We start from the raw sequence: 19,012 nt of genomic DNA on the forward strand, positions 1-19,012 counted from the left end.
CCGTCACCAGGTTGATGAGAGACACGGCGTTGTAGCTGATGTCCCAGAGCGTCATGGCGCCCACGGTGTCCACCAGGATCATGACGATGGTGAGCAGGTTGATGAGGCCGGAGCGCAGGTCCATGCCCAGCAGGATGCAGCAGACGGCGAAGGTGGGCACCAGGCAGAGCGCCAGGTTGAAGAGCCCCTCGTTAACGATGGTGAGGTACTGCTCGTAGAACACGTTGGTGACCCTGGTCGGGCCGGGGCACATCAGACAACAGGCCTTGGACGGCCCCAGAGACCCCCCAACCCTGTGCCTGGCACATGGCCCCCGGGATGCCCCCAGTGCCTGGGACACGCCCCCAGAACCCCCCCAGTGCCTGGGACACGCCCCCAGAACCCCCCGAGTGCCTGGGACACGCCCCCAGACCCTCCCGAGTGCCTGGGACACGGCCCCAGAACCCCCCCCAGTGCCTGGGACACGCCCCCAGAACTCCCCCCCAGTGCCTGGGACACGGCCCCAGAACCCCCCCCCAGTGCCTGGGACACGGCCCCAGAACCCTCCCAGTGCCTGGGACACACCCCCAGAACCCCCCCCAGTGCCTGGGACACGCCCCCAGAACCCCCCCCCCAGTGCCTGGGACACGGCCCCAGAACCCCCCCAGTGCCTGGGACACGGCCCCAGAACCCCCCCCCCAGTGCCTGGGACATGCCCCCAGAACCCCCCCCCCCCAGTGCCTGGGACATGCCCCCAGAACCTCCCAGTGCCTGGGACACGGCCCCAGAACCCCCCCCCCAGTGCCTGGGACATGGCCCCAGAACCCCCCCCCCAGTGCCTGGGACATGCCCCCAGAACCCCCCCCAGTGCCTGGGACACGCCCCCAGAACCCCCCCCCAGTGCCTGGGACACGGCCCCAGAACCCCCCAGTGCCTGGGACACGCCCCCAGGACCCCCCCAGTGCCTGGGACACGGCCCCAGAACCTCCCCCAGTGCCTGGGACACACCCCCAGAACCCCCCCCCAGTGCCTGAGACACGCCCCCAGAACCCCCCCAGTGCCTGGGACATGCCCCCAGAACCCCCCAGTGCCTGGGACACGGCCCCAGAACCCCCCCCAGTGCCTGGGACACGTCTCCCTGCATCCCCCTGTGGCTGGGACATGGACCCCCCCCGCGTGCCCCCAACCCCTCTGCCATCGGCCCCTTACGTGTAGGAGAAGACCTGGAAGTTGGGGTCGGTGCCCGGCACCTGCCGCATGGAGCGGGTGATGTTGGCTGCCAGTTCCCGTGTGGTCCGCAGCGCGGCCGTGTACTCCTGGGAGTTGGTGAGGGGCGTGTGGTAGGCCATGAACCGCGTGGCTGGGGGAGAGCACAGCTCAGTCCTCTGCCCCTCACCTGGAGAGCAGAGCCCCCACCTGCCCCACATCCTGGGGCCCCCCCACCATGCCCTGTATGCCCCTCCCCCACATCCTGGGACCCCCCCACTGTGCCCTCAGTGCCCCTCCCCCACATCCTGGGACCCCCCCACTGTGCCCTCAGTGCCCCTCCCCCACATCCTGGGACACCCCCCACTGTGCCCCTCCCCCACATCCTGGGACCCCACCACTGTGCCCTCAGTGCCCCTCCCCCACATCCTGGGACCCCCCCCCACTGTGCCCTCAGTGCCCCTCCCCCACATCCTGGGACACCCCCCACTGTGCCCCTCCCCCACATCCTGGGACCCCACCACTGTGCCCTCAGTGCCCCTCCCCCACATTCTGGGACACCCCCACTGTGCCCTCAGTGCCCCTCCCCCACATCCTGGGACCCCCCCCACTGTGCCCCTCCCCCACATCCTGGGACCCCACCACTGTGCCCTTAGTGCCCCTCCCCCACTGTGCCCTCATTGCCCCTCCCCCACGTAGGCCCGCTTGCACCCACTCGTGCTCCAGCCCGTGACAGGCCGTGGGGCTGACCCGCAGCCCTGTGCAGTGGGGTGGGCAGTGCTGGCCTGGCGCCCATGGGGCAGAGTTCTTTGTTAACCCCCACCCCGGGGGACCCAGCTCTCCCTACTCATCTCACTGTGGGCGTGGCCTCCCCTGGCACGTACCCTGGATCTCCCCGTCCGGGCCCAGCTTCACAGCAGTGTCGTAGGCACCCAGGCCCCTGGACAGGAACAAAGGAGGGGTGACAGTGGGGAGGGGCTGTGTGACCCCCACTCCATGGAAAGGGCCCCCCCAAATCTGCTGAGAGGCTGAGCCCCATTTGGAACAGGGGTGCCCTGCCTGGCCCAGAGGAGCGGAGAGGTCCCCAGCGGGGAAGATGTGGGGTCCCCCTTGGGGTGGGGCTGGGTCCTGGGGTGCTGGCATGGGGTTCCGAGTCCAGCCCAGCCAGGCAGGGATGGGGGCGCAAGACCATATGGGACAGGGGACCCCACGCCCACGGCAGAAGGCCCCAGAACAGCAAACTGGGCAGAGGGGTCGGTCGGAAACAGGCTGGGCTAATGCTAATGGCCAGCAGCCCTGCGCCCTGCCTGCCCCACAGCGAGTCTATGGGCACAGCCGAGGGCCTGGCAAGCTGCACGCCGTTAGTACAGTCAGTCAGTCAGTGTGTGAGAGAGAAACACACCCTGGTCAGCAGGGGTGGTGTGTGTGTGTGTGTGTGTGTGTTTTACATCCCTGGCCAGCAGGGGGCACTGTGTATGTGTCTTACACCCCTGGCCAGCAGGGGGCACTGTGTATGTGTCTTACACCCTGGCCAGCAGGGGGCGCTCTGTTTGTGGCTGTCTGTCTCACACCCCTGTCCAGAAGGGGGCGCTGTGTGTCAGTCTCACCCTTGGTCAGCAGGGGATGCTGTGTATGTGTCTTACATCCCTGGCCAGCAGGGGGCACTTTGTGTGTGTGTTACATCCCTGGCCAGCAGGGGGCACTGTGTGTATGTGTCTTACACCCTGGCCAGCAGGGGGCGCTCTGTTTGTGTCTGTCTGTCTCACACCCCTGGCCAGCAGAGGGCGCTGTGTGTCTGTCTCACCCTTGGCAAGTAGGGGATGCTGTGTATGTTTCTTACACCCCTGGCCAGGAGGGGGGGCTCTGTTTGTGTCTGTCTGTCTCACACCCCTGTCCAGAAGGGGCGCTGTGTATGGGTGTCTCATCCCTGGCCAGCAGGGGACGCTATAGGTGTGTGTGTTACACCTGGCCAGCAGGGGGCCTCTGTTTGTGTCTATCCGTCTCACACCCCTGTCCAGCAGGGGGCGCTGTGTGTCTGTCTCACCCTTGGCAAGTAGGGGATGCTGTGTATGTTTCTTACACCCCTGGCCAGCAGGGGGCGCTCTGTTTGTGTCTGTCTGTCTCACACCCCTGTCCAGAAGGGGCGCTGTGTATGGGTGTCTCATCCCTGGCCAGCAGGGGGCGTTGTGTGTGTGGGGGGGGTGTGTGTGTGTGTGTGTCTTACACCTGGCCAGCAGGGGGCCTCTGTTTGTGTCTGTCTGTCTCACACCCCTGTCCAGCAGGGGGCGCTGTGAGCCTGTCTCACCCTTGGCCAGCAGGGGCGCTGTGTGGGGCATGTGCTGCACTCCAGTCCCATCCCCTGTGCCCACAGGGCTTTTTCCAGCCCCCCAAGACTGTCCCATGCCTGGCCCCTCCCGCAGTCGCCCCTGCCCCCACTTACCCCTTGGGGCAGTTGAGGTTGGGCATGTCGTGCAGGAACCAGGGCAGGAAGCGGTGGAACTGCTCCACCGAGGGGCGAATGATCTCGCTGAGGCTGCCTATGCAGCTGAGCGGGCAGGTGGCCGTGGCTGTGGGACGAGAGGCCGGTGCAGTGAGGGAGCAGAGCGCCCACAGGGCAGTACCAGCCCCTGCCCCCCCCAGGTGCTACCCAGGGCAGATCAGACTCAGCTCTGCCCGGGACATGCCAGGGCCCCCAGCCCGTCCCATGGCCGTCCTGGATCTCCAGCCCCTGAGAGCTGTTTCTCCTCCACTCTCAGGCTGGGGCTGGCTCTTGCCCACGGGTGGGAGGGCTCAGGTCCCTGCTGCTGCTTTTTCCCCTCAGGGAGCTCCGGTTGCTTTCTCTGCCCAGCTCAATGCAGGGCCCTGTTCAGCCCTCAGCCGCGGGGATCCAGCAGCAGGGAGTTCCACAGGCTGTGCTGGATTCCAAACCTACAGGCTGTGCTCTTCACTGCGTATGCAGGATGAATGTGCACCCAGCAGCGCCCTGGGCTATGGCCAGACTCCACCCCCCACGAGCTCCTTGCCCCCTACTTCCAAGCACACACTGATGAGAAACCCCCCCTCCCCCGTCTGGGAAGTGCTGGCCGATTTGCAGTTTTCTGAGTTTAACAAACTCAGCAGGCTCTGAGCAGTGGGGGGCGGGGTTAGAGCCAGACTCCGCCCCCAGCCTGCACCCCCTGGGGTCCCTTGGCCCGTGTGAGGTGAGACCCAGCTTTTCCGCCCTGCCCCAGAGCAAGGGGCTTTGGCCCGACAGGTGCCCGGCCGCAGTGTGCAGCTGTGGCAGCCCGACGGTGTTGTGGTGCGCGGGGCCCGCTGCCGGGGTGCTCCTCTGTCCCTCGGGGGACAAGCCCCCCCTTCCCCCTCCCGGACGGCAGGGCCCCGCTGCGCCCGGCCCCACGAGGACTCTGGCCCCTCTCTGCCGTGACCCATGCCCAGTGCCCGGGAGTGTCGCGGTGCCAGGCCCACCGGGGGAGCAGGGTCCCCGCAGCCCTGGGCACCGGCAGGGCCAAGACCTACTGTTGGTGGACGGGCAGAACTGGCCATTGCTGGAGGTCATGCGGCAGCATCTGGAGAGCGGGTGGAGCCAGTCAATGAAGTCGTCCACCCAGGACATGGCCGGGATGGCCAGGTAGGACCTGCAGGGGCGGGGGGGGCGGTGTTAGAGCCAGGCAGCGGGGAGCATTAGAGCCATGCAGTGGGGGTAGGGGGGCGTTAGAGCCAGGGAGCAGGAGCAGCGGGGGTGGGGGTGGCGTTAGAGCCAGGGAGTGGGGGAGATGTTAGAGCCAGGCAGTAGGGGCAGTGTGGGGGGGCATTAGAGCCAGGCAGCGGGGGGGGGGGGGCGTTAGAGCCAGGGAGCGGGGGGGGGGTGTTAGAGCTAGGCAGCAGAGGCAGTGGGGGGGGCGTTAGAGCCAGGCAGCGGGGGGGGGGCGTTAGAGCCAGGGAGCGGGGGGGGGGGGCGTTAGAGCCAGGGAGCGGGGGGGGGGGGTGTTAGAGCTAGGCAGCAGAGGCAGTGGGGGGGGTGTTAGAGCTAGGCAGCAGAGGCAGTGGGGGGGGCGTTAGAGCCAGGCAGCGGGGGGGGAGGGCGTTAGAGCCAGGCAGCGGGGGGGGGGCGTTAGAGCCAGGCAGCAGGGGCAGTAAGGGAGGTGCAGGCTGGCCATAGAGCTGCACGGCCGGCCAGGCTAGGCAGGAGGCGGCTGCTTTGGTTGGTACGGGGACCCTCCCACCTTTGTCCAAACAGAACAAATGACTCTAGCACGTCCCCGCGCAGGGAGCCATGAGCCTGGGCAGGGAAGGGCGGGCAGGGGCAGTGGGTCACAGCAAGGGGGCTGGTAGAGCTGGGGGCATAGACAGCAGGGGGTCGGAGTGAGGGGCTCCAGCAGAGCCTATGGCTGGGGCAGATGGGACCCGGGGGCAGTCGGAGCGGGGGGCGGGGGGGCAGTCGGAGCAGAGCAGGGGAGCAGTCGGAGCGGGGGGGCGAGGGAGGCAGTCGGAGACACGGGGCGGTCGGAGCGGGGGGCAGTCGGAGCGGGGGCAGTTGGAGCGGAGCAGAGGGCAGTCGGAGCGGGGGGGGGCGAGCGGAGCGGGGGGCAGTCGGAGCAGGGGGAGGGGGGGCAGTCGGAGCAGGGGGAGGGGGGCAGTCGGAGCAGGGGGGCGAGCGGAGCGGAGGGCAGTCGGAGCCATGGGGCAGTCGGCGCCAGGGGGGCAGTCAGAGCAGAGCGGGGGGCGAGCGGAGCAGGGGGCTGCCCCCGGCCAGACACTCACACGTTGGGGAAGCGGGTGGCGTACTGGATCATCTGGGTCAGGGAGTTGTTGTCGCAGCCGGTGCTGGAGCAGGCGCCGTTCATGCCGGGCACGGTGGAGAAGTTGTAGCCGCCGGTGGTGACGAAGTAGGCGGGCAGCCCCACCATGAAGTACTGGTTCAGGTACTGGAAATACTGCACCATGTAGGAGTCCTGGGGGACACGCAGAGCCCGTCAGGCCGGCTCCCGGGAGGAACCCAGCTCCCCGGCACCGAGCGGGCTGGCTCCGAGGTTGCGCCCTACCCCGGGCACGGAGGGCGGCGCACCGAGGGTGTGTCTAGACTACATGGCTCCCTCGACAGAGGGATGCAAATCAAGCACATGGAAGTTGCTAATGAGGCCGGTGCCTCGCTGGCATAAACATGGCCGCCGCTTTTTTTCAAAAGGGAGTTTTTGGGAAGACACCGGCAGTCTCGATGCGGCTCTGTCGCCTTTAGCGACGGATCCGGGCTTCCTCAGAAAACGAGGCTCACGGGATCTGTCGCCAGAGAGGGGTGCTCCAGACATGCCCCAGGAGACCTGGCGCATGGGGGTGGCAAAGGGCCTGGGCGGCGCAGGACGGGGGGCTCCCCAGAAGCTGCCAGCGCTGCCGTCGATGGGACAGGGCTGCCCAGCCGCCGGGCAGCGCCAGGACGGGGCCCTGCACCCCGGCTCCAGGCCCATGAGAGCTGCAGACACTGGACGCAGGGGGCTCACCTTGGGCATCGCCAACTGCTGGTCCAGCCCCACAGGCACCTGCAGTGTCAGGTAGATCCCGGCGCAGAACATGAAGAGGAAAAGCAGCATCTGGGGGTGGAGGGGGCACTGTGGTGAGAACAGACCCACTGCCCCCTCCCCTCGAGCATCCTCCACTCCCCCACCTCAGCCCTGACCTGTCCCAGCCCCAGAGAGCCCCAGCCCCATCTCCACGGACACCCCCAGCGCTGGGAGGAAATGGGGGATCCCCCTTGGTATGTAGCATGTGAGTCTGTGCTAACATGGCATGTGCCTCAGTTTCCCTGTGTACTGCCCCCATTGCCCTGGCCATGGGAAGTGGGGCTTTGGCTGAGGCCCTGGGGGCAGCTGAGGCTGCAGCCTGGTCAGGACCCCGCCTTCACCACTGAGCGCCAGGAGGGGTTGTAACCAGGCAGCCTCTTGCCCGAGGGGCAGGAGCAAGCCTGGGTGTGGGGGAGGCCAGGCGGTGAGGCCCAGGGGGTCTCAGAGAGGGGGGGTCCGGGCGCCAGGCCTGGATTCCCCTGGGATAGGGAGGCAGGCTGGCTGTGGGGTGGGGCTGCTGGCACCCTGGCTGCGGGGAGGCCACGAGGGGGGCCAGGCAAGGTGAAGCCACGTGGGTGTCCGGCCCTGGTGACAGATGAGAGAGCAGGCGCCTGGTGCCCTGCCTGGCATCACACGGAGCCTTCCCGAAACCAGCCCAGTGACTCCGTGACACTCACCCGGCCTGCGCAGCAGCAGCTCCTGGAGCCTGGCACCCCGGCCCCTCCCCGTGCCTGGCACCCCGGCCCCTCCCCGAGCCTGGCACCCCGGCCCCTCCCCGTGCCTGGCACCCCGGCCCCTTCCCGAGCCTGGCACCCCCGGCCCCTTCCCGAGCCTGGCACCCCGGCCCCTCCCCGTGCCTGGCACCCCGGCCCCTTCCCGAGCCTGGCACCCGGCCCCTCCCCGTGCCTGGCACCCCGGCCCCTCCCCGAGCCTGGCACCCCGGCCCCTCCCCGTGCCTGGCACCCCGGCCCCTCCCCGTGCCTGGCACCCCGGCCCCTTCCCGAGCCTGGCACCCCGGCCCCTCCCCGAGCCTGGCACCCCCGGCCCCTCCCCGTGCCTGGCACCCCCGGCCCCTCCCCGTGCTGGCCACCCCGGCCCCCTCCCCGTGCCTGGCACCCCGGCCCCTTCCCGAGCCTGGCACCCCGGCCCCTCCCCGAGCCTGGCACCCCGGCCCCTCCCCGTGCCTGGCACCCCGGCCCCCTCCCCGTGCCTGGCACCCCGGCCCCTTCCCGAGCCTGGCACCCCCGGCCCCTCCCCGAGCCTGGCCCCCCGGCCCCTCCCCGTGCCTGGCACCCCGGCCCCTCCCCGTGCCTGGCACCCCGGCACCTCCCCGAGCCTGGCACCCCGGCCCCTCCCCGAGCCTGGCACCCCGGCCCCTTCCCGAGCCTGGCACCCCGGCCCCTCCCCGTGCCTGGCACCCCGGCCCCTCCCCGAGCCTGGCACCCGGCCCCCTCCCCGTGCCTGGCACCCCGGCCCCTCCCCGTGCCTGGCACCCCGGCCCCTCCCCATGCCTGGCACCCCCGGCCCCTCCCCGAGCCTGGCACCCCGGCCCCTCCCCGTGCCTGGCACCCCGGCCCCTCCCCGTGCCTGGCACCCCGGCCCCTCCCCATGCCTGGCACCCCGGCCCCTCCCCGAGCCTGGCACCCGGCCCCTCCCCGAGCCTGGCACCCCGGCCCCCTCCCCGAGCCTGGCACCCCGGCCCCTCCCCGAGCCTGGCACCCCGGCCCCTCCCCGAGCCTGGCACCCCGGCCCCTTCCCGGAGCCTGGCACCCGGCCCCTCCCCGTGCCTGGCACCCCGGCCCCTCCCCGAGCCTGGCACCCGGCCCCCTCCCCGTGCCTGGCACCCCGGCCCCTCCCCGAGCCTGGCACCCGGCCCCTCCCCGTGCCTGGCACCCCGGCCCCTCCCCGAGCCTGGCACCCCGGCCCCTCCCCGTGCCTGGCACCCCGGCCCCTCCCCGAGCCTGGCACCCCGGCCCCTCCCCGTGCCTGGCACCCCGGCCCCTCCCCGTGCCTGGCACCCCGGCCCCTCCCCGAGCCTGGCACCCCGGCCCCTCCCCGAGCCTGGCACCCGGCCCCTCCCTGAGCCTGGCACCCCGGCCCCTCCCCGTGCCTGGCACCCGGCCCCCTCCCCGAGCCTGGCACCCGGCCCCTCCCGTGCCTGGCACCCCGGTCCCCCCAGTCTCGGCCCCAACACCCTGTGGTGTTGCTGGCGTGGGAAGTGTCTTTCCAGGTCACTGTGCGACCACTGCTCCAGGCTTGCACTGGCTCTTGTGCGAAGGGGGCCACGGGCGGTGTCGAGAGCACGTTTACGATTCGCTGGTTCCCTTTCTGGGCCAGGTGGGCGTGTGCCACTCTGGCACGTGGATTCGCCCATTCGCCGGGTCCGTGTTCCAAAGCCCCCCCCCCCCCCCCCCCCAGTGAGTCAGCAGGGGACACGGCGGCCAAAAAGGCCAACGTGATTCTGGGCGGCATTCGCAGCCGGTGGGAGCCAGACCCGAGGAGACGTTCTCCCCCGCGGCGGGGGGCCCCCGACCCTGCACCCCCCGTCCGCAGCCAGAGGGGGACTCTCCACCGGCCAGTAGAGTAGAAGGGTTCTTGCTTCTCAGAGACACCGCGCAGCGCGGGCCCCACGCGGCCATGGGAGCCAGGGCAGAGCCTCGTCCTCCTGGGGGGGGGGGGGGAGGCTTCACCCCCTTCCTCACTCTAAAAACCTCCCCCCTTCCCTAGCCCAGCTCCCAGGCCCTGCCCCGCAGCCAGGTGGCTGTCCCCTCCTGTCTTCCTTTGTCTGCTCCGCTGGGACTAGGTGTCTGGGCCCATCCCGTGTGGAGTGAATCTCACAGCCCAGCCGGAGAGAGCTCTGGGTGACCGACAGACGCCCCCCAGCTCCGCTCTGCGCTGCTCTGCGCTCACTGGGCCCAGCTGGAGTGTTGGGTCCAGTGCTGGGCCCCACATTTCAGGGACCACCGATGTGGAGAAACTGGGGAGGGTCCAGAGAAGAGCCGCAAGACTGGGGAACACGCCCTGTGCGGGACGGCTGAAGGAACCGGGCTTGTTGAGTCTGGAGAGGAGCAGACCGAGGGGATGTGCCAGCTGTTCTCACGCGGGCGTCACAGGGAGCAGGGAGACAAACCGTCCCCTCGGCCTCTGAGGACAGGCCAAGCAGCAATGGGCTTTGAACTGCAGCCAGGGGAGGGTTAGGTTGGATTCCGGCCTGTCGGGGGCTAAACGCTGGAAGAAGGCGCCGGGGGGTTGTGGAATCTCCATCGCTGGAGACGTTTCCCGAGCAGGCTGGACAGACGCTGTCAGGGATGGTCTAGACGGTGTTGGGGCCCTGCCGGGAGGCCCGGGAGCTGGACTCCAGCTCTGGAGGGCCCTGCCGGTCTAGGGTTCTGTGACTCTGTCTGGGAAGGGGCTACTCAGGCCGATGGGCCCAGCACGGGGCTTCCCACGAGCAACGGGGCCCGGGAGGAACCAGCTGCACTGACGACTGTCCTGGGACTTCCGCTGGGACGAGGCCCCGGGCTCTGCCGATAAAGGGCCGTCAGGGCTGGGAGGGGGGCTGGCCCGAGTGACAAACTCCATCCTGGGACAGACCTGTCCTCTGTTTCAGCCCGGCCAGTCGCGTCCGGAGGCCTCTGCTGTGAGCGGAACCCGCGACGGGCCAGGCGAGCGTCCTAACCGCGGACGTGCGCCCCGGGCAGCCTGCGCCAGCGTTCCCCGCGTCCAGACCTTCGCCCTTGGTGGGTGTGCCGGTCCCCTTTAACCGTCTTCCTCCCTCCCTCCCTCCCGCCTGCCTCCCTCCATCCCTCCCGCCTTCCTCCCCTCCCTCCCTCCCTCCCAATAAATCTTTCCCTGTTAAACGCTAAAGGACTGGCCCAGGTAGCTCTTTGGGGTAAGATCTGAGTCATAAATGGCCTTGGGACAGTGGCTGGTCCTTTGGGACTGGGGAGAACCTGTTGGGAGGTGGGGGATGGGTTATAACCTCTCCCCTGTGTGAGGGGGGCTGGGGGGCACAGGGAGCACTGGGGTGTCAGAGGGGGCGGCGGGGTGGGGCTCTGCTGTTTGGTGCCTCACAACGGGGGACCCCCGTCTCGGGCGGGGGGCAGCCCTGTCTCCGAGCAGTTCGCCGATTTGACCCTCTCAGCGGGGTGCCGAGAAGCCTCCTGTGCCAGGCCCTGCCCCCCAGCCCCGACTCACCACCAGGGCCCTGACGACGCTGTTCAGCAGGACGGGGGGTGTAGACGCGCTGCATGAAGGGGCGCAGCAGCCCCTCGTTCCGCGCCGGGCACCCCGGCTTGCTCAGGCGGGTGGCAGCAGCAGAGGTCGAGGCGGGGCGGCCTGGGGGGCGAAGGGTGGTGGCAGTGGTGTGAGGGCGCAGGGGCCCCTGACTCAGCCCCTGCAGGCCCATGGGCACCTGGCTCTGCCCACTCGGGGGTAAACGGGAGCGGCCCCCCGCCCCCTGCCTGTGCCCCCCAGCGGGTCCCGCCCCTCCTGCCCCCCGGCCCCATGATCCCAGCATTGTGCCCCGGTGGGCTCCCTCACCTCCTGCCTGCGGGCGTCGAGGGAGACCAGCGCCACGAACATGGACATCTGGAGCAGGAAGTCGAAGAGCACGGCCAGGGCGGCGTTGAGGGCGAAGGTCCGAACCGCGGGCATCCGCGTCAGGGCGCCTGCGGGCACCAGAGCCCGTGAGCAGCCGGGGGGGGGCACTCCGCTGCATTTCCCAGGCCTGAGACCCAGCACCCCTGGCCACGAAGGACCTAGCAGCCCTGGCAGGGGGAACCCCAGGGCGCCCCATCTCTGGGCCCCGCCCCCCCCGCCCCGCTGGCACTCACCCAGGAAGAAGCAGATGGCCTCGGAGAAGCTGCACAGGAGCATGCTGGGTGCCACCATGCCCAGCACCCGCCCGATGTGCTGCTCCCGCTGTTCACCCGGCTCCCGCACCGACCTCTGCAAGGCACCGACCCGGGGGGGCTGGGTGATGTCCCCGAACTGCCCCCCTGCCCAGCCCCCCCAGCCCCCTGCTCTGCTGGGGGCACCCCCCACCCCCTGCCCTCCCTCCTGCCCTGCCGGGGGCACTCCCCATCCCCTCCCCTCCCCCATATCCACAGCCCAGACTAGGTTCACTGCCCTCCGCCACACTTAGAAGTGCCAGCCCAGCCCCCGAACCCGTCCCCATCCGCTGGCTCCAGCCCCGTGGCCCAGGACCTGATGGGCCCGTCCCACTAGGATGTGCCAGGAGGAAGCGCTGCCCTGGGAGGTCGGGGTGAACAGGGCAGGGATGGGAGTTTGGGGGCAGGATGTGGTTGGCCACCCAGAGGGGCTGGGCGTTCGGGGGCAGGGCGGGGAACTCCTGGGGGGACGGGAAGGGCGGGGCGTTCGGGGGCGGGGGAACTCCTGGGGGGACGGGAAGGGCGGGGCGTTCGGGGGCGGGGGAGTAGTCCTGGGGGGAAGGGCAGGGCGGGGCAATCCAGGGAGCACGGGTGGGGATGGGTGTTTGGGGGCGGGACAGGGCACTCCAGGGATGATGCGCGGGGATGGGCGTTCGGGGGTAAGGCAGGGAACTCCTGGGGGGGACGGCAGGACGGGGCATTCAGGGGGCGGGGGGGAACTCCTAGGGGGATGGGCGGGGTGGGGTGTCGGGGGCAGGGCGGGGAACTCCTGGGGGGACGGGCAGGGCGGGGCGTTCGGGGGCGGGGGGGGACTCCTGGGGTGATGGGCAGGGCGGGGCGTTCGGGGGGCGGTGGGCAGGGCGGGGTGTTCGGGGGCGGTGGGCAGGGCGGGGCGTTCGGGGGCGGTGGGCAGGGCGGGTGGTGTTCGGGGGCGGTGGGCAGGGCGGGGCGTTCGGGGGTGGTGGGCAGGGCGGGGGTGTTCGGGGGCGGTGGGCAGGGCGGGGCGTTCGGGGGTGGTGGGCAGGGCGGGGTGTTCGGGGGGCGGTGGGCAGGGCGGGGCGTTCGGGGGCCGGGGGGGACTCCTGGGGCGATGGGGAGGGCGAGGCGTTCGGGGGCGGTGGGCAGGGCGGGGCGTTCGGGGCGGGGGGGAGGGCCGGGCAGGGCGGGGGCATGCGGGGACAGGGGCGGGACTCCTGGGGTGATGGGCAGGGTGGGGCGGGGCGTTCGGGGGTGGGGGAGGACGGGCAGGGCGGGGCGGGGCGTTCGGAGGCGGGGGAGGACTCCTGGGGCAATGGGCAGGGCGGGGGCGTTCGGGGGGTGGGGGGGGACTCCTGGGGGCAATGGGCAGGGCGGGGCGTTCGGGGGGCGGGGGGGACGGGCAGGGCAGGGCAGGGCGGGGCTTTCAGAGGTGGGGGGGACGCGCGGCGGGGGGCGGGGCGGAGGGGGCGGAGGGGGGGGACGGCGCGGGGGGCGGGGCGTTCGGGGGCAGGGGGGGACGGGCAGGGGGGCAGGGGGGGGACGGGCAGGGGGGCGGGGGGGGGATGCGCGGGGGGGCGGGGCGTTCGGGGGCAGGGGGGGACGGGCAGGGGGGGCGGGGGCGTTCGGGGGCGGGGGGGGACGCGCGGGGGCGGGGCGGAGGGGGGCGGGGGGGGACGGGCAGGGGGGGACGGGGCGTTCGCGGGGCGGAGGGGGGGGACGCGCGGGGGGCGGGGCGTTCGGGGCGCACCTGGTACTCCAGCACGAAGATGAAGATGTTGTCGGCGCCCACGGCCAGCACCAGGAAGGGCACCACCTCGATGATGACGAGGGAGGAGGGCAGCCCCACGTAGGCGTAGAAGCCCATGGAGGAGAACACGGCGCCCAGCACCACCAGGATCCCGCCCAGGCCCAGCGTCACCTTGGAGTCCACCTGCGGGGGCCAAGCCGGCGGGTCAGGGCAGGGGGGCTCCGGGGGCCGAGGTGTCTCCGGGGAGATGTGGGGACTGGGCGAGACCCCCGGGCCGCCGTGCGCTTGCCCTGGAGCTCGAGGCAGGCCCTGCGGCTGGGGCTGTGCCTGGCAGTGCCAGGGGGCACTGGGGGCTGGGGAGGTCCCCAATGGGCAGCCCCCGCTCTGCAGGGCAGCAGTGCCTTCTCCAGGGCCCGCTCAGCCCCAGGTGGTGCCAGGCCACTAGCGGCTGGCGTGAGACACAGGCCAGCAGATGGGCACATGCCCGAGCCCCACCCCTGCTTCCAGGCTGGCACGATGGCCCCAGAGCACCCCCACGGCCTCCGCCTGCCCCACTGCCTGGCCGGCGTGGCCCGCGTACCAGGATGCGCCGGCAGCTGGAGTACTCGCCCAGCGCCAGGGCGATGTAGACGAAGATCACCAGGTAGCTGATGGCGAAGATGGGGATGTCCTCGGCCGTGGTGCGGTTAATCTCATCCTCCAGGGAGCGCTGCGGGGGCAGGCGTTAGAGACGGGCCGCACCACGCGGGGTGGCACCCACGGCCACTGGAGCCAGGAGCTGTGCCCAGGCGCCTCCTGTGGGGCTAGAGGGCGGGGCGTCCCCACCTCTGCTGGGGGCCCGCCTTGCCCGTGCCCTGGCAGTGGCTACCCCCGTCCCCCAGGCTGGCAATGCACCGAGCCCCCACCCAGCAGCACAGACTCAACCTCAGCCTTTGGGTGCGAGCAGGGGGTAGTGGGGTGCGGGGCACGTGGCACCCGTGCAGGGCTGGGCCCCAGCTCCAGAGGGCGCCTGGGGGGTGTCTGGCGCTGCCCCCGTACCTCGGCCATGTAGGCGATGGTGTAGTTGTGGGCGCCGGCTCCGCTGGAACTCCTGCACCACCTGCAGGAAGCGCTGCTCCCACAGCAGGGCCCAGCCGTAGCGCGGGTCCCCGCGCGGGAAGTTGTTCAGCGAGAAGGTGAGGATCAGCGCCTGGGCCTCCGAGTAATCTTCACCTGCGGGGGCAGGGCACAGAGCCGCTGGGCAGGGCCTGAACGCTGCTGGGTGAGCAGGCCCTGAGATCCTCCACTTGCCTTCAGCCCGGCCCCTCGCCCGGGGGAGCTAAAGCTCTAAACAGAGACCAGGGGGCCCGGAGACTTGTCTGAAGTCAGCAGATTGCTCCTTCTCTGCTCCAAGCCTGCACTGAGACCTTTGCTAGCTACCTGCCTAGCTACCTGCCTAGCTACCCTGCCTAGCTACCTATCCGTCCGTCCCCACGCCCCCCTCTATCCATCCATCCATCCATCCATCCCCATCTATCTATCTATCTATCTATCTATCTATCTATCTATCTATCTATCTATCTATCTATCTATCTATCTAACTGGCCTTCACTGAGGTGGGGAGAGACCAGAGGGATGCGCTGTTGGAATGTGTTAATGAACTATTTTAAGCTGAAGCTCAAACTCCCTTTTAACCTGTTTCTTTCTATGCTGATAATAATTCCTCTTTAAAGTTCTCTTTAATTTCTTGCCCTGACGTCAGACTTGTTTGGTTAAGGGTATAAAATACTAGGATTAATTGTATTAAGCAGCCTTACTGGACCCAGCTTTGCTGGGACCACGTTTGGCTCACTTTGCTTTTATTAGCCAATAAAACTGTCTGTTTAGCCGCGTAAACCTGAGTGAGGCGTTTGCTTCGACACTATCTATCTATCTATCTATCTATCCATCCCCATGCCCCTCTATCCATCTATCCCCACCCCCTCTCTATCTATCTATCTATCTATCCATCCCCATCTCCATCCATCCATCCATCTATCTATTCGGAGGCCTCGGAGGAGGCATTAACAGGAGTGTTGTGAGCAAGACACGAGGAGTCGTTCTCCCGCTCTGCTCTGGGCTGATTAGGCCTCAGCTGGAGTGTTGGTCTAGTTCTGGGCGTCACATTTCAGGAAAGATGTGGAGAAACTGGAGAGGGTCCAGAGAAGAGCAACAAGACTGATGAAAGGGCTGGAGAACATGAGCTCTGAGGGAAAACTGAAGGAAATGGGCTTGCTGAGTTAGGAAAGGAGCAGACAGAGGGGACATGAGAGCGGTTTTTTAAGTACGCCAAAAGGGTGTCACAAGGAGGAGGGAGAAGAATGGCTCTCCTTGGCCTCTGAGGACAGGACGAGCAGCAAGGGAGGGTTAGGTTGGACATTAGGAAAAGCTTCCTGCCTCTCAGGGGGGGTTAAACACTGGGGCTGCGTTGAGACTGGCATGATTTTGCGCAAATACTTTTAACGGAAAAGTTTTTCTGTTAAAAGTATTTGCGCAAAAGAGCATCTACACTGGCATGGATGCTTTTGGGCACAAGACATCTTTTGTGCAAGAGCATCCATGCCAGTGTAGACGCTCTCTTGCGCAAGAAAACTCCAATGGCCATTTTAGCCATCGGGCTTTCTTGTGCAAGAAATTAACATGGCTGTCTACACTGGCCTCAGTGCACAAGAATACTCGCACAAGAGGGCTTATCCCTGAGCAGGAGCGTCGGAGGTATTTGTGCACGAACCACTGATTTTGTACAGTACAACGTCAGTGTTCTTGAGCAAATACTCACGGCCAGTGTAGACTGGCAGCAAGTTTTTGTGCAAAAGCAGCTGCTTTTGCACAAAATCTTGCCAGTCTAGACGCACCCTGGGATAAGTTGCCTAAGGGGGTTGTGGAATCTCCATCACTGGAGATATTGAAAAACAGGTTGGACAGACACCTGGCAGGGATGGTCTCGATGACCTCGCGAGGTCCCTTCTGGTTCTAGTGTTCTAGGATTCTATGATCATTCATAAGAACATAAGAACGGCCGTACTGGGTCAGACCAAAGGTCCATCTAGCCCAGTATCCTGTCTGACGACAGTGGCCAGCACCACGTGCCCTGGAGGGGGTGGACTGAAGACAATGATCAAGTGTTTGTCTCCTGCCATCCCTCTCCAGCCTCTGACAAACAGAGGCCAGGGACACCATTTCTATCCCTCTGGCTAATAGCCTTTTATGGACCTAACCTCCATGAATTTATCTAGCTCTTGTTTAAACTCTGTTCTAGTCCTAGCCTTCACAGCCTCCCCTGGCAAGGAGTTCCACAGGTTGACTGTGCGCTGTGTGAAGAAAAACTTTCTTTTATTAGTTTTAAACCTGCTGCCCATCAATTTCATTTGGTGCTCTCTAGTTCTTCTAATATGGGAACAAGTAAATAACTTTTCTTTATTCACCCTCTCCACCCCACTCATGATTTTATAGACCTCTATCCTATCCCCCCTCAGTCTCCTCTTTTCTAAGCTGAAAAGTCCCAGTCGCTTTAACCTCTCCTCATATGGGACCGTTCCAAACCCCTCATCATTTTAGCTGCCCTTCTATCTATCTATCCCCCTGTGGTGTAGGGGGCATCTTGCTGGTCACTAGGCTTGGGCTGCCCACTACTGGCCCTGTCTGTGAGCATGGCCCAGTGGGGGGTCAGACACTGCCCTGACCCATTCTGCGGGGGGGGGGGGGGGGAGGAGGTGGGAACAAAGGAAGGAGGTGGGGGGAGGAAGAGTGAGTCTGGGGCTGGACACATGATGGAGACAGCTGGGGGGGGGGTGGCTTGGAGACTAGGGCTCAGGCACCCGCCCTAAGGGGTCTGGGGCGTCCTCGCCCCCTCCTATTGCCCCCTCACGTCTGTGCTGGACACTCAATAAGCCCCTCTCTGCTTCACTGGCTGGGGGCGACCGTCCTGGCTGCTCCGGGGGTGCAGGGTCGGGGGACCCCGACGCACCGAGACCCCCTCTAATCTTCCTCCACCAGAGGGGTAGGAGCTGAGCTATACAGTGACCCGGGGCACGGGCTGGTTGGCCCTTTGGGATCAGAAGAGTCTGTTGATTGGCGAGCTCAGTGCTCAGAACCTCCCGGCCGTCGGAGCGTGGTGCTGACAGCAGAACTGGGGGGCCGGAGGGGCTGCGGGTGGGACTCTCCTGGCCAGGGCGGCAAACCGACGTGCTCTGGGGACGGGTTTGGTGCCTTCCGGCCGTTTTCCCAACAAACCCTGAGTTACGTCCACATGGCAATCGCCTTCCTCCGGAAGGAAATGGAAGGCGCAGAGGGGGGTTTCCGGCGTGGCCTTGTTTGGGAAGAGCTGGGCCCCGAAAAGGCGCGTGGACGGGGAAGAGGGAGTTCTTTTGGGAGAAGAGGAACAAGCACAGGCGCCCCTGTGCGGAGCCCCTGCTCAGTATGGCCGCGCTGCCGAGAAAGCAGGTGGCTCTTGGGCGCGTTCGTGCGGGGACGCGCTGGCGGCAGGTTTCTCAGGAGCTCTCTTCCGAAAAAAGGTTCTTTGGAAAGACGCCCGCAGCCCAGCCAGGGGCGGGAAGTAGCCGTGTCTGAGCGAATCGCTGCTCAGCCATGCTCCCAGGACTCCCTCGTGGCCCCCCGTCCCCCCGCCCTGGCACAGCCTCCTGCGCGCCCACGGTGGCCCCCGGCTCACGGGAACCGAGCTGGCCTCATAAGGGGAGTCGTAAATATCCAGACTCTGCCCCCCGCTCCCAATCTAGGGCTGCTTCCTGCTCGCCAGCCCCTCCGCACCGGAGCCTCCCACCACTGCCAGGCAGCCACCTCTGGGTGCAGTGAGGCAGCTGGGTGCCAGTTCTGCCCCAGGCAGGCTGGACCCCCGGGGCACGCGCCAGGGCACCAGGGCCCTTAGAACAGACCCCGGGCTCCCAAACGGCCACAAGCAGCCAGGGCCTCGGCTCCTGCCCCTCCACCAGCGCGGCGCCCGAGCCAGGAGTCACCTGCTTCCCAGCGCCTGGCTGGACGGGCACAGTCAGTGCTTGTCCCACGAGGCCAGATGCCCGGCTGACCTACCCTGCCCATTGCCGTCCTGCCTGGCTCTGCCCACTGGGCCTGCGGGCACCGCTCACTGGGCACGGGCCCAACAAACCCGGCCCCCCCCTCACACCAGGAACGTCCCCGGCGCCACGGTGCCAGGCCTCGGCGCCCCCACTGCACCCCCCTTGTGCCGCAGGCCAGGGCGGGAGGTGCTGGTGCCTGCCTGGTGCAGTCCCCTCTTACCTGTGTAGCCGCCCACAGCCAGGAAGGGGAAGACGGGCGCCCCGTAGTCGGCCATGCAGCTCAGCTGCAGGTTGGTGATGTCCTTGAAGGAGAGCGGCGAGCTGGGGAGGCAGAGGGAGCCATGAGGGGGCACCGCGGGGTGCCCCAGCCCCACTGCCTCTGCAGCACAGAGCCCCACCCCCGCTCTGCACCAGGGACAGGGCGGGGCAAAGGGAAGGGGCTGGAGGCAGGGGGCAGTTGGCTGCGAGGCGGGAGGGGGGTGAGCAGACAGAGGAAGGAAGTGACAGGGGAGGGGCTAGCGGGAGCCCCCGGGGCTGCCCACTGAAAGGAAGTGAGAATTTTTGGCAGTGAGGCCTGTGCCTCAGTTTCCCCTGGACATGGCA

At 67.8% G+C, this 19,012-nt stretch overlaps 1 protein-coding gene across 1 annotated transcript in view; it reads right to left on the bottom strand.

The window, feature by feature from the left end:
* Window positions 1–19,012, bottom strand: part of NPC1L1 (NPC1 like intracellular cholesterol transporter 1) — a 29,785-nt gene that overhangs the window by 7,917 nt on the left and 2,856 nt on the right. Inside the window, 17 exon segments of the mRNA XM_075910765.1 lie at window positions 2–233; window positions 1,189–1,339; window positions 2,070–2,125; window positions 3,626–3,752; window positions 4,702–4,820; window positions 5,947–6,137; window positions 6,681–6,770; window positions 10,938–10,973; window positions 10,975–11,037; window positions 11,039–11,078; window positions 11,275–11,410; window positions 11,576–11,690; window positions 13,359–13,541; window positions 13,939–14,067; window positions 14,397–14,429; window positions 14,431–14,570; window positions 18,630–18,730. Coding sequence (XP_075766880.1) covers window positions 2–233; window positions 1,189–1,339; window positions 2,070–2,125; window positions 3,626–3,752; window positions 4,702–4,820; window positions 5,947–6,137; window positions 6,681–6,770; window positions 10,938–10,973; window positions 10,975–11,037; window positions 11,039–11,078; window positions 11,275–11,410; window positions 11,576–11,690; window positions 13,359–13,541; window positions 13,939–14,067; window positions 14,397–14,429; window positions 14,431–14,570; window positions 18,630–18,730 — 1,942 coding nt within the window.

The sequence above is a fragment of the Pelodiscus sinensis genome, chromosome 28, assembly GCF_049634645.1.
Source record: "Pelodiscus sinensis isolate JC-2024 chromosome 28, ASM4963464v1, whole genome shotgun sequence".
Taxonomy (NCBI): domain Eukaryota; kingdom Metazoa; phylum Chordata; order Testudines; family Trionychidae; genus Pelodiscus; species Pelodiscus sinensis.